The sequence below is a fragment of the Rhinoraja longicauda genome, chromosome 14 (assembly GCF_053455715.1).
Source record: "Rhinoraja longicauda isolate Sanriku21f chromosome 14, sRhiLon1.1, whole genome shotgun sequence".
NCBI lineage: Eukaryota > Metazoa > Chordata > Chondrichthyes > Rajiformes > Arhynchobatidae > Rhinoraja > Rhinoraja longicauda.
The window spans coordinates 7,827,310-7,841,332 of NC_135966.1; the positions used below are offsets into that span (position 1 = coordinate 7,827,310).

At 39.2% G+C, this 14,023-nt stretch overlaps 1 protein-coding gene across 11 annotated transcripts in view; it reads left to right on the plus strand.

Moving 5' to 3' along the window:
• LOC144600025 (rap guanine nucleotide exchange factor 6-like) overlaps positions 1-14,023 on the plus strand; it is a 246,711-nt gene that overhangs the window by 184,721 nt on the left and 47,967 nt on the right. For all 11 annotated transcript variants that reach the window (XM_078411361.1, XM_078411360.1, XM_078411350.1 and 8 more), the window contains 6 exons: positions 625-789; positions 1,022-1,129; positions 2,101-2,304; positions 4,245-4,353; positions 5,107-5,353; positions 12,184-12,341. In XM_078411361.1, the coding sequence (XP_078267487.1) occupies positions 625-789; positions 1,022-1,129; positions 2,101-2,304; positions 4,245-4,353; positions 5,107-5,353; positions 12,184-12,341 (991 nt within the window). The remainder of the gene's footprint in view (positions 1-624; positions 790-1,021; positions 1,130-2,100; positions 2,305-4,244; positions 4,354-5,106; positions 5,354-12,183; positions 12,342-14,023) is intronic.

The window sequence follows — 14,023 nt, forward strand, 5'->3', positions numbered from 1 at the left end:
AAATGTGATGTATTGCTACTTTAGTTTATGGTTGGCCTATCGTCAAGATAATTTACAATGTTGGAATTTAATAGCTTCCTAACCTATTTGATGAGACATTTGGATCTTTTTACTGTTGATGGCAGTTTGAAATATTACAGAATTATTTGACTTACATTTCTAAAGGCCTTTGGGCAATCTTGACCATGCCGTCTGCTGTAACCAGAATAGGGCAGCATTTGTGTCTGCTGATGTACTTGCACCAGCGTTGAGTGGAAGCCAAAAATCAAACTTAAATGATTTTAATCAAAGCTAAGCCCAAAAGAAAGATCTCATTGTGGATAGTGCCTCTTGTGGATGAAAGCCTATCCCATAGTCTTCAATTTAAAAAATATTTGTTTCTGATTAAAAGGCTAAAAGTCTACACTATTTTTTACACTCAATTTACATTTTACGGTATTTATATTGTGAATATGCATTTAACAGACCTAAAATATGTCGTTGTCTCACTTGTAATGTATCTGATTTCTGCTAGTTGAACCTTTGGGTCATGCTTAGCAGTAGCAATTCCTCTAAAATGGAGAAAACGGAAATTGAAAATATGATAACTGAAATAATTTTATTAACATTGCATTACTCTTTCAGGGAACGCCTGATAGACTTATTAGACACTTAGTTGAAGAACATTCCATTGTAGATCCCACGTACATCGAGGATTTCCTGTTGACATGCAGAACGTTTCTGTCGGGTCCCATGGAAGTTGGAGAGAGATTACTGGAGTGGTTTAATGTTGATAGCCTTAGGGATAAGGTCAGTCTGAAGATTTATTCATCTGCAATAAATGAAAATGTAAAATTTATCTTTAAAAACTTCATTTGTTCTAGTCTGCATATGTAAGCTGCTATACTCTTAAGCCTTGGGAGAAAAAAATTAATGCAGCACTCAACTGTAGTAATTTAAAATAAATTAAGTTTAATTCATTAGCATGTTTGATCCACTTCATTCTGTGCCTGCTTTTCACCTCCAAACAATTCTGTTCTAGGTCACACGAGTTGTGCTCTTATGGGTGAATAATCATTTCAATGATTTTGAAGGTGATCCTGCCATGACCAACTTTCTAGAGGAATTTGAAAATAAGTTAGAAACTGCGGTAAGCAAAATATGCAAGTGAGTTGATTATGACTGAGGAATGGTTTAAAGTGACCATCTCTTTTGCCTACAACATCAGAGTTCTCCAGTAATATTGGTCCCTATTTAATTGAGCTCATTATAAAGCATTGGTGCCTAAGCTAAACTGTTCAAACTTCATTTTTGTAATCTTTTGTGTCTCTCTTTAATTCTTACTTTACTAAACTTCAGGAAGATTATTTGCTTTCAAGAACATAAAAAAAGTACAGTACAGTACAGGAACAAGCCATTTGGCCCAACTTGACTGTGCTGAACATGATGCCAAGCTAAACTAATTTCAGCTGCCTGCATATGATTAATACCCCTCTATTCTAAAAGTCTTTTGGATGCCACTATCATGTCGACCACCATTACTGCTCCTGGCAGTACATTACAGGCACCTACCATCCTCTGTATAAAAGAAAATTACTCTGAACATCTCCTATAAAAACTTTGCCCCTTTAAGGTCACTAGCTATCAATTGCGTATATTATACTTAACTAGATTATCTTCAAACAGTAATGGATGAAAGAAGGGTCTCGACCCAAAACGTTACCCATTCCTTCTCTCCTGGGATGCTGCCTGACCTGCTGAGTTACTCCAGCATTTCGTGAATAAATACCTTCGATTTGTACCAGCATCTGCAGTTATTTTCTTACAATAAAATAACATAGCTTCCCCATTAAATTCACCCTGGATTCATTTTTAACTAATTGCTTTTTCTGCTTCTTTTTTCTTGTATTTAGTGAACCTGATTTGCAAAGAGCGTTGTTCATATTTATTGACATATTTTTATAGAAATTGATTTAAAGACAATAACAAACACCAAAGGTTTACTCATGAACGTGGCCACTCACAAATGTCAATTATTTTCCCCAGAGCACTGTATCAACTGCATTTAGAAAAAAATACATAAGTGAAGTGAATTATAAAATCTGCTGGTTTAATTTTCAGAAAATGAAAGGACATCTCAGATTGTTGAATATTGCCTGCGCAGCTAAAGCCAAATGGAGGCAGATAACACTGCTGAAACCTTCCAGGGAGTCCCCTTTGTACTTTAGTCTACTTGGCGGCAGTGAGAGAGGCTTTGGTATATTTGTGGAAACTGTGGATCCAAGCAGTAAAGCTGCTGAAGCTGGACTTAAACGAGGTGACCAGGTAAAGACCATTGTGTGCGAAAATATTGCCATTTGTTACTAAAACCACTTCAAGCTTGCACTTTTTGTGAAAAACTATTTCAAATATTGGACTAAGTATACTCCCAAGATAGACACAAAATGCTGGAGAACTCAGCGGGACATGCTGCATCTCTGGAGAGAAAGAATGGGTGACGTTTCGGGTCGAGACCCTTCTTCAGACTGAGAGTCAGGGAGAGGGAAACTAGAGATGTGGAAGGGTACAAAGAGAATGTAAGGTGTGAAAAGGACAGATGAAAGCAGACTCTGGGCAAGGCAGTGTAGAATGGTTCATTGATGGCTGAGGATAAGGTGGCAACGAGGCATACAAACGGTAAAATTATTCAGGAGGACAGTGAAACTAGTCGGAGAACTAAGGTAGGGGAGGAACGGAGCCAGGTGGAAACCAAAGGTTAATTGAAGTTAGAGAAATCAATGTTCATACCGCTGGGTTGTAAGCTGCCCATGGGGAAATATGAGGCGCTGTTCCTCCAATTTACGTTTGGCCTCACTCTGACAGTGGACGAGGCCCAGGACAGAAAGGTCAGTATGGGAATAGGAGGGGGAGATAAAGTGTCTGGCAATCGGGAAATCGCATAGGCCCAGGCATACTCCCTTTGATTTAGGCTGAGTGTGTTAATGTGTTTACCTTTTCCAATTGTTCATTTCTAAAAATATACTACTCACAAAGTCTCAAGTGATGCTGATTGGGTTCCCTTTTATTTAAAGACAACTGCGACTATTTCTTCAGCCACTAATTCTGTTTCTACCTTTGCCCCAAACCAAACCTATTGCACATGATTTTGAAGCTGTTTGGATATGGTACATTACTTTATATTGCTATGTAAATTCCTTAGTCCAATGTTGCACAAGACATTCACACCTTTCTTGATTTCCCTTGTCACAACAACTTTACTCTTGGCAAAGCTGGCTGATCTATTTCCAGGTGATTATAGTTACTCAGTTATTATAAACATAGCACAGTACAGCACAGTAATAGGCCCTTTGGCCAATAATATTCGTGCTAAACCTGAGGCACGTGATCCTTTGCCTACACTCTGCCTACACGTGATCCTTTCCCTGCATATCCACGTGCCCATCTAAAAGCCTCTTAAACACTACTATCGTGTCTGCCTCCACCACGACTCATGGCAATGCTTTCCAGGCAGCCACCACCCTCTGTGCAAAAAAACCCCAAAATAGAACTTGGCCGGCGCATCTCCTTTAAACTTTGCCCCTGTCACCCTAAAGCTATGCCCTCTAATCCTTGGCATTCACACCCGGGGGGAAAAAGGTTTTGACTTGTCTACCCTACCTATTGCCGTCTCATAATTTTATAACGATTTCATAATTAACTTCAATTTATTGCTAATCAAATATCCATCAGAATCATTTTGTGCGTGCTACTCAGAAATAGCTGTTTTATTGTGTGTGAGAGTGAGAGAGAGAGTGAGAGAGAGAGAGTGAGAGAGAGAGAGAGAGAGAGAGAGAGAGAGAGAGAGAGAGAGAGAGAGAGAGAGAGAGAGAGAGAGAGAGAGAGGTTGAGAGAGGTTGAGAGAGGTTGAGAGGGGTTGAGAGGGGTTGAGAGAGGTTGAGAGAGGTTGAGAGAGGTTGAGAGAGGTTGAGAGGGGTTGAGAGAGGTAGAGAGAGGTAGAGAGAGGTTGAGAGAGAGGTTGAGAAAGCAGGATAACATAGAACGAGTGTGAAGGGGGTAACTGATGGTCAATGTGGATTCGGTGGGCCTAAAGACCTGTTTCCATGCTGTTTCTCAAAACTAAACTATACAAACACATGTGAAATATTTCACTTGATATTTGTAGTTGCCATTATGCTGTGACCATAATGTTCACAAAATGCAAACCTATGGAAATTATTTTGATTCCAATTCTCAACATTTAAAAAAAATGAATGAATTTATTTCAGATTATGGAAGTAAATGGGCAGAACTTTGAGAATATCCAATATACAAAAGCTCAAGAAATTCTGAGAAATAACACTCATCTCTCCATCACCGTGAAAACCAACATATTTGGTGAGTTTGTTTAGACTTATGGTGCCATCAAGAATTATTCAGTGCATAGTGGCAAGGCATTTACTTACTGAGTTGGAATCTTTCTGCAGGTACTTGATTCTTTCTGCTTAATCCTAAAAACTAATTGCATTTAACACTTTCTTTGGAATGTCCCAAAGGACTATGATGCCGAATGGTATACTTGAAGTATAATCACTTTTGTAGTTCGGTGGTAACATTCTTTCTTTAGAGTCATGAAGTTATGCATTGAAGTATTCCTTGTATCACAAAATGCTGGAGTAACTCAGCAGGTCAGGCAGCATCTCAGGAGAAAAGGAATGGATGATGTTTCGGGTCGAGACCCTTCTTCAGTCTGAAGAAGGGTCTCGACCGGAAACGTCACCCATTCCTTCTCTCCTAAGATGCGGCCTGACCTGCTGAGTTACTCCAGCATTTTGTGATACCTTCGATTTGTACCAGCACCTGCAGTTATTTTCCTACACTACCTGAAGAATTCCTTAAGAGACTTTAAGTATTCCTTCAACTTAAAATCAAATCTGACACTTTGTGGTAATAATAAGAGTGCTGCTCTGTTGAGAAAGAAGCTTTGTTTGGATAAGATGTTAAACTGATGCCCTATCTTCCACTTGCAATCAATGTAAAATATCTCTCAGCACCAATGAAAAGTTCACAATATCCTGGCCATCTTTTAACTAACAGATAAAAAGGTAATTGAACTCATTCTACTACTATTTTTTCCTCTTTGCTTTCCAGTTTTTAAGGAACTCCTGAATCGGCTGCTGCAAGAGAAAAAGAATGGAGTTCCTCACATCCCTAAAATTGCAGAAAAAAAGGGTAATCGTTACTCGCATCCAGATTTGCACAGAGATGTAGAACACATGTTCCCTTCAGAGAAGGGTAACAAGAAAATGAAGGCCAACACAGTGTCGGGCAGCCGAAACAAAATTAGAAAAATACTTGACAAGACACGGTTCAGTATCTTACCACCAAAGCCATTCAGGTAAGTGAGATATTTTAACGACTGTTACCTAATTCTCCTCTTAGATGGTGTGGAGAGAAAAGGAAAAAAAGGCCAAAGCACCAATGAAATAAAACAAAATATCAATAAATAGTATTTAGAGTTAATATCTAGCAGAATGATATAGCAACATTATTTTATTGTGTCTTCCTTTCCACCATGACATAGTTGAATTTGATTGACTTGCCAAACCCTGAGGTTGTGACCAGTATGGCTTAATCCATTTATGCTCTTAGGGGCACATGCAAGCTCTGCATGAAATGACTGTTAATTGAAGGTTTAATTGAACGCTTTCTTCAGTGAGTATAAACATATGTCATTATTTAATTAAGCGGAATATTCCAGTGGCTGTTAGACTGGGAGATTTAGAAGCCTTCAGTTTGAATTCCAGCTGCTTAAGAATGTCATATAAAATGATGAACATTGAGGTCTGCACCTTTTAAGGCCTTGGAGACTGCAAATCATATTTTAAACATGGAAATATGATTCAGATTTTGTAAGCCAGCACATTAAGCAGTGAGGTTTTAGGAATATTTATCTCATTTCCCCTCTAAAAATGTCATACTGTTTCACTAGAAATTTAAGTTTGAAAATGGATGAGAATTGAGAAAGGCCAGAGGGACGATCAGAGTTTGAATTTGAGTGATGAGAGCAGGGAGACTGGAGACCTTGTGCAGTAGATTGGAAGGGTTAGGCAGATCACATATTGTATGGGGAAGTGGATGATCCTAACCATGGTTTAATGAAATGGATAAATGAATATGGAAGGTAGAGTACAAGCTTATATGACTGGAGCAGTTAACGCTTTTGACTGGAGATCAATCTCTGGATAATATGACCGTAAAATTAACTTGTTTTATTGCATCTTGTTAATAACATTTCATATTTCCTTCTGTTGAAAATGCCCACACTACAATTTCTGGTCTGTTCTTTAAAAACAGTAACATGAACTTGGATTTGGTAAAATTCTGAATTTACATTATGATCAGTAGTTGAATTTACCATTGGCTGTACATTGCTACAGTTACTTTTGGATGAATCTAGGTATGTTACCCCGCATTGTAGAGGATTGATGAAGTTGTATTCTGTGAAATTACAATATGTGGAAACATATCCCTCTAGGATAAACTAATCTTAAAAGAAACATATAGTGCAAAGCAAATTGGGGCATTGGATTTCTATGTCCTATGCTCTCGTCTTTTTTGAAGCGTTTGATGAAACACTACCACACGTCTGTCCTCAGGATGGAATTGTGGACCTGAGGACTTTAGGAATATTAATTTTTAAATGAGAAAAATATTTCTGGCAACAAAAAGACTGCACCTTTAAATTTTCAACAGTTCATTTGCAATGCTGCCGGGGCGATGGGACTAAATTTCTGAAACATAATCACTGCTTTAAGTATTTTGAATGAGATAATGGCATGAATGCAGAACACATTTTTCAAGTGCATTTGGATGGCAAAAATTATAATTAAAATGCATTAAATCTACATGCGTAGGAGTTAAAGGCATGCACAGGTGTTCATTTATATAAGCCACTCCACCGAGCAGTCATTTGTTTTATTATATCTTGCAATAGGTGTCCCAGATTTTCATAGTTTTCCTGCAAGTATTGAGTTAATGACAAAGCTTTATTTTTCATTTTTATCACCAAAAAAACAAGCTACAGTACAGAAAACTTTCTTCGACCCCTTCTGTTTCCCTTTAAATTTGCTCAACCTGCTATGTCCCAGAGGGCAAATGAATAGAATGATTGCTGTATCTGCTTGTTTCCAGCAGCATATACGAGTCACATCTCGATAGATCTGGGATAATTATTTCTCCTAGTCAGCTCATTACAGTTCCATCCTCATAGGAGATAGTTTATAGTGATTTCGCCTTTGCATCTATTCCTCTCTGTTTTAGTTACGTAACAGTATTATACAGTATTATTAACAACACCAGCCTTATAGGCGTCGTTCACTTGCGCATAAATGGCTGGTTATGTGATTTGGTATGATACCATCTGAGTAAGATTATAATTGATCCCCTTTTTTAGACAGAAGCTAGGGCCAGTATCAGGATATTAAAATTGCGATATTTTCCCAACAAATCAAAACTCTTTTCTTGCCTTATTTAATTTATTTCTCAGATGATATGAACCAGAATTGTTTTCCAGTTCATTTTTATTCCTCATTCGCTGATCAGCTCATCAGTGCTGCCCTTAACTATTGATATACAAGAGGTTTGTAACACTATAATGTTTGCTGTTGGTTTATGTAGTCATTTGTAAAACTAGGGAAATGTTCAGGTGTTTATCCGTCTTTTGTATACAATTGTGATGTAATTCATCTCATTATATTAAATGTTGTCTTCTTTCTGTGATTGCATAACCCATACAGGGGACTATTTTGGTAAGATATTTAATTTATTAAAAGCTTTACATACAAATCATTTAAAGGCTTAATTGCCTGAAGTTGTATTTTTATCCAGTCCGATCTAAGAAATTAATTTTGATTTCTTTTTCTTTCTCAGTTTAAGCTTTGAGTTATTTTTTTTAACATAGTCAAGTAACAGAACGGTTCGAGGTTGCCATGCCACACCATTTTTGACTAACATCATATGACATCCATTTGTACTAAATCTCTAGATTTCTTCATAAATTATAAACCAATGCACTTCCAATGTATGGACTTATGTGGTATCGTTCCTTTCCTTGTTTACATCATTTCATCTGGTTCATTATAAATTCTGAACCATGCTCTGAGATGTCATTCTGTCAACCAGCATTTGCATTTCCTTGTGTCGGTGTTGGATTCACTTGTGAAACAAAACATGTTTCATTAAGCTGTACTTTCATTGTCATGCATCTTCGTTACGGTCCTTAATAACAACTAAGCATTGTCAGGTAGCGCTGTGCCACATTAACACATTCCACCTTTATTCCTTAAACATTTAGCATCATTTTGCTGTTTTCACATTCTCCGTGTAATGTGCATCGTACCCCTGGAGCTGCAAGAGGGCAGCCAGGTGGTTTGGGCTCTCGTCCACTGCTTGTGTTGATCTGCAATCTGCAATTACAGCACCCTCCATAATGTTTGGGACAAAGACCCATCATTTATTTATTTGCCTCTGTACTCCACAATTTGAGATTTGTAATAGAAAAAAATCACATGTGGTTAAAGTGCACATTGTCAGATTTTAATAAAGGCCATTTTTATACATTTTGGTTTCACCATATAGAAAATACAGCAGTGTTTATACATAGTCCCCCCATTTCAGGGCACCATAATGTTTGGGGCACAGCAATGTCATTTAAATGAAAGTAGTATTGTTTAGTATTTTGTTGCATATCCTTTGCATGCAATGACTGCTTGAAGTCTGTGATTCATGGACATCACCAGTTGCTGGGTGTCTTCTCTGGTGATGCTCTGCCAGGCCTGTATTGCAGCCATCTTTAGCTAATGCTTGGTTTGGGGGCTCGTTCCCATCAGTTTTCTCTTCAGCATATAAAAGGCATGCTCAATTGGGTTGAGATCAGGTGATTGACTTGGCCACTCAAGAACTTAGTGGCCATTTTTTAGCTTTGAAAAACTCCTTTGTTGCTTTAGCAGTATGTTTGGGATCATTGTCTTGCTGTAGAATGAACCGCCAGCCAATAAGTTTTGAGGCATTTGTTTGAACTTGAGCAGATAGGATGTGTCTATATACTTCAGAATTCATGATGCTACTACCATCAGCAGTTGTATCATCAATGACAATATGTGAGCCAGTGCCTTCAGCAGCCATACATGCCCAGGCCATAACACCCCCACCACCCTGTTTCACAGATGAGGTGGTATATGCTTTGAATCTTGGGCAGTTCCTTCTCTCCTCCATACTTTGCTCTTACCATCACTCTGATATAAGTTAATCTTCATCTCATCTGTCCATAAGACCTTTTTTCAGAACAGCGGTTGCTCTTTTAAGTACTTCTTGGCAATCTGTAACCCGGCCATCCTATTTTTTGCGGCTAACCAGTTGTTTGCATCTTGAAGTGTAGCCTCTGTATTTCTGTCATGAAGTCTTCTGTGGACAGTGGTCATTGACAAATCCACACCTGACTCCTGAAGAGTGTTTCTGATCTGTCGGACAGGTGTTTGGCGATTTTGTTTTATTATAGAGAGAATTCTTCTGTCATCAGCTGTGGAGGGCTTCCTTGGCCTGCCAGTCCCTTTGCGATTAGTAGGCTCACCAGTGCTCTCTTTCTTCTTAACGATGTACCAAACAGTTGATTTTGGTAAGCCTAAAGTTTGGCTGATGTCTCTAACAGTTTTATGTTTCTCAGTCTCATAATGGCTTTTTTGACTTTCATTGGCACAACTTTGGTCCTCATGTTGATAAACAGCAATAAAAGTTTCCAAAGGTGATGGAAAGACTGGAGGAAAGACTGGGTGCTGAGAGCTCTAGTACCTGCATGAAGGAGACAATTAAACACACCTGAACAATTACAAACGCCGGTGAAGCCATGTGTCCCAAACATTATGGTGCCCTTTTATTTATTTATTCGTGTCATCACACAGCTGTTTGCCAATAGCGAACAAATTTTAGTGCCACGTCGTTGGCCTCTGCAAGATCTTTTACAGTGCATGTGTCATGCAGCATGTCACAGCTCAGGAGATGTTCCATAGTCTGGAGGCCCCGTCCCCACTCGCAGTCTGCCGTATCTTCAGTATATCCACACTTCATATTCGATTTGCTCCTCCCCATGCCTGTCCGCAGTCTGTTGAGACTGCGCCAGGTTATCCATGGTTGGTCGGAACCTGGTGGGAGTTTCTCAGAGGGATCGATTGCCCTGTGAGTGTCTTCCGGAGATTTCTCTAATCTCTCTTCCCAGAGTTTGAGCCTTCTGGACGATGCACTGCAGTCCAAGGGATGGACAGAAGAGAGGAAACTTCTGCGTGATTTCAAACGCTGTGGTAGCAAAGGGTGGTCTTTCATCCTCTGATTGTCTGAGGCGTTCTTTTTGACTGGCTACAGCTCTTCTGATTCCAGGATGTGCAATGCCAGAGAGTAGGTAGATGTTGTCAGTCTTGGTAGGTTTCATTCATCCACTGATGCAGCGACAGCTTGTGTTTAGCACAGGATCAATCTTCCTTGCATGAGCTGAGCGCTCCCATACTGCGCAGGCATACTCGGCAGTGGAGAAGCAGAGAGCCAGAGCTGTTGATCGAATGGTTTTACAATTTGCTCCCCATTTTGAGGTACTCGGCTTGCTAAGAAGACCATTTCTGGAACTGACTTTTCTTTTAAGCTTGGTGATAAGTGCTTTGTAGGTCAGAGATCCATCAAGAGTCACACCGAGATAGGCTGGACTGTCACAGTGCTCCAATCTGACTCCATTCCATATGATCTTTAACCTTCAATTTGCATACTTGTTTTTCAAGTGGAAGGTGCAGACGGGTTTTTGATGGATTGGCTCTCAGGTGATTCTTTTTGTAGTATGAGGACAGGTTGACTAAAGCCTCACACAGAGTGGCTTCTGCCTCAAGGAAGTCAGCACTTTGGGTTGTAATGCACAGGTCATCAGCATAAATGAAACTCCTGGTGTTGGGATGGATAGGCTGGTCGTTAACATAGATATTGAACAAGGTGGGTGCCAGGACACTTCCTTGAGCGAGGCCGTTTTTCTGCCTGCGCCAGTGACTTTTCTTTCCTGACAGCTCAACAAAGCGTCTGCTTTTGACCAGAATCTTCACCAGGTTGATTAGATGCAAGTTGTGTGTCAAATTAAGTACTTTGTGTAGCAGTCGGCGATGGTTTACTGTATCATCAGCGGCTGAAAGGTCTACAAAAACAGCGCCTGTGATAACACCTTCCTGGAAGCCATCCTCTGTGTTGTGTGAGATTGAGAAGCTGACCTGCAATGCTATGACACGTGCTCGATGCCAGATCTTTGGGATGTGACATCTCTCCATGCAGGTGTTAAACTTGGCCAGCAACCACTGTTTTGCAGTTGGTCCAAGGTGCTTGATCTGTTCAGTCATGATGTTATCCAGACCTGCAGCATTACCTATTTTGGCTGTGCAGTTAGCAGCATCTAGTTCTTTCATTGTAAAAGGCTGACACAGTTGTAGGTTATCAGAGTTACCTTCAGAGCACTGCTGGGGTTTCTGCTTTGTCACTGGTGAGTCAGTTTTGCCATTGACTAGGAGTTGGTGTGCTACTTGATTAGCAGTAGGCCGGTCAGTATGGAGTGACTTGGTCTTCTGTGGGTCCTTGTTAATCCGATTGAGCGTGACCCAAGCCTTCTTGCTGCTGTGTGTCATATCCATGGTGCCCTGAAATGGGGGTACTGTGTATAAACACAGCTGTAATTTCTTCATGATGAAACCAAAATGTATGAAAATGGCCTTTAATAAAATCTGACAATGTGCATTTTAACCATGTGATTTTTTTCTTTGACAAATCTCAAATTGTGGAGTACAGAGGCAAATAAATAAATGATGGGCCTTTGTCCCAAACATTATGGAGGGCACTGTAGTCACCAGAAGCTGCCTAAGAATAGCCCTGGGTGACTTGCTGATTGCTTTTCTCCACCTTCCTGTATATAATGTCATCTATGACCAATAAATTTTCATGATGTTTGTGTGAATGCATTAAAAGTGTGATACATAATATGAAAAATGGTGCTACAAATTTCAAAGATATTTTCTAATAGTTTGAAAGCAGGGCAATGAAGACTGGAGTTTTATCCCATTTAGAATGATGAATATGCAAACATTATTATTGCGTGTGATACAGTGTGTTCCAAACACCAAGTTGTTTAATTCCTACTTTAATGGTTCACAGTGATGCTGGAGTGAGCCAATCGCAGGATGATAGCATCGTTGGAACAAGACAATTCAGGCACAGTGTTGCTATAATGCCATTCCCTGGAACTCTGTCTTCCAGCAGTCCCGACCTGTTGCAACCTGCCACTAGTATGCTTGATTTTGCAAATCCTGCAGGTAAAAACAACTTTTGTCAATTGAGATCTCCCTATTACACATTAATTATTATATATATATATTTTTTTGGAATCTATATTTTACAACTTAAAATGATGAAAATATCTTTTTATTTTGCACATGCTTCAATGTATTTGACATTCGGTAGATTAAAGAAAGATTAAAGTTTAAAGTAGATTAAAGAATGGCTGTCCTGGGCCTCCTCCATTGTCAGAGTGAAGACCAGCACAAATTGGAGGAACAGTATCTCGTATTTCGCTTGGGTAGCTTACACCCCTGCAGTATGAACATTGACCTCTCTAACGTCAAGAGTTTTCCCTCTCTCTCCACCCCCTACCCCTTCCCAATTCTCCCACCAGTCTTACTGTCCCCGACTACATTTTTTTTCTTTTCCGCCCACTCCCCTGACATCAGTCTGAAGTGGGGTCTCGACCCGAAACGTCACTTCTCTCTGGAGATGCTGCCTGTCCCGCTGAGTTACTCCAACATATTGTGTCTATCTTAATTTAAAGAAAGAGTTTGGCCATCTTACAGGCCATTTCGCAGTCTTTACAGTGCAATCACTGTTGCTTTGTAACCTAAAATAAAGATGTTAAACAAAACATAAGTATGGAATTTCCAAGGATTTTTGTAAAACAAGCGAGCAAGCTAACTCTGTGATGCAAAGCACTTATCTTCTCGTAAACCAGGCAGAATTCAGTTTGCTTCAAAAAAATCAACAAACCTTATAAGGGTAGTGCGCAAACAAAAAACATACTAATATTGTGCATTATAACTTTTTTTAATTGACCTGAATAAAATTGATGCATGATGAAAAGACACTTTCACATTTTAACAAGTAGATATTGAGTTTAAGATTGTGAAGCTTTTTTATTCATTATTAAATGTACAGCTTTGCTTTCTTTACATATGAAATGATCCATTAGCTGAAATACTTTTGTCTAGAAATTGGGTGGTGTTTGGGTGTCACGGTGACGCAGCAGTAGAGTTGCTGCCTTAGAGCGCTTACAACGCCGGAGACCCTGGGTCGATCCTGGCTACGGGTGCTATCTGTATGGAGTTTGTACGTTCTCCCCATGTGGGTTTTTTCCGAGTACTTCAGTTTCCTCCCACACTCCAAAGACATACAAGTTTGCAGGTTAATTGGCTTGATATATAAATATTAAAATTGTCGCCAGTGTAGGATAATGTTAATATGCGGGGATCGTTGGTTGGTGCGGACTCGGTGGGCTGAAGGGCCTGTGTCAGCGCTGTATCTCTAAACTAAACTAGAACTATACAAATGGCTATTAGGAATGTAGTTTCATGGAATTAGCTTTTAGGTATCTAAATATTTTGCATTTAAAAGAGGATTTTTTTTCCAAATAAAACTTGTATTAAATTGTAAAGTTTGAAAGTGAAAAAATTCAATTCATTTGACCTACCTGTGTAAAATAAAATATTGTTTAACTAAAACAAAATAACATCAACTCACCAAGTTTCATAACTTAATAGATGTCTCACTTTTAATGTAAAATCTCTTGTTCTCATGTCAAAAATACACAGCCATTATCATATAGCATTTCATATTTATTTCCTTTTTAAAAGTCTGCTGTATTTCCACTGTTTTTTTGTGCTAAATGTACGATTTAGCATCAGTGATGCATTACATTAATCTGACATTTGGTTGTGCTCAAAATATA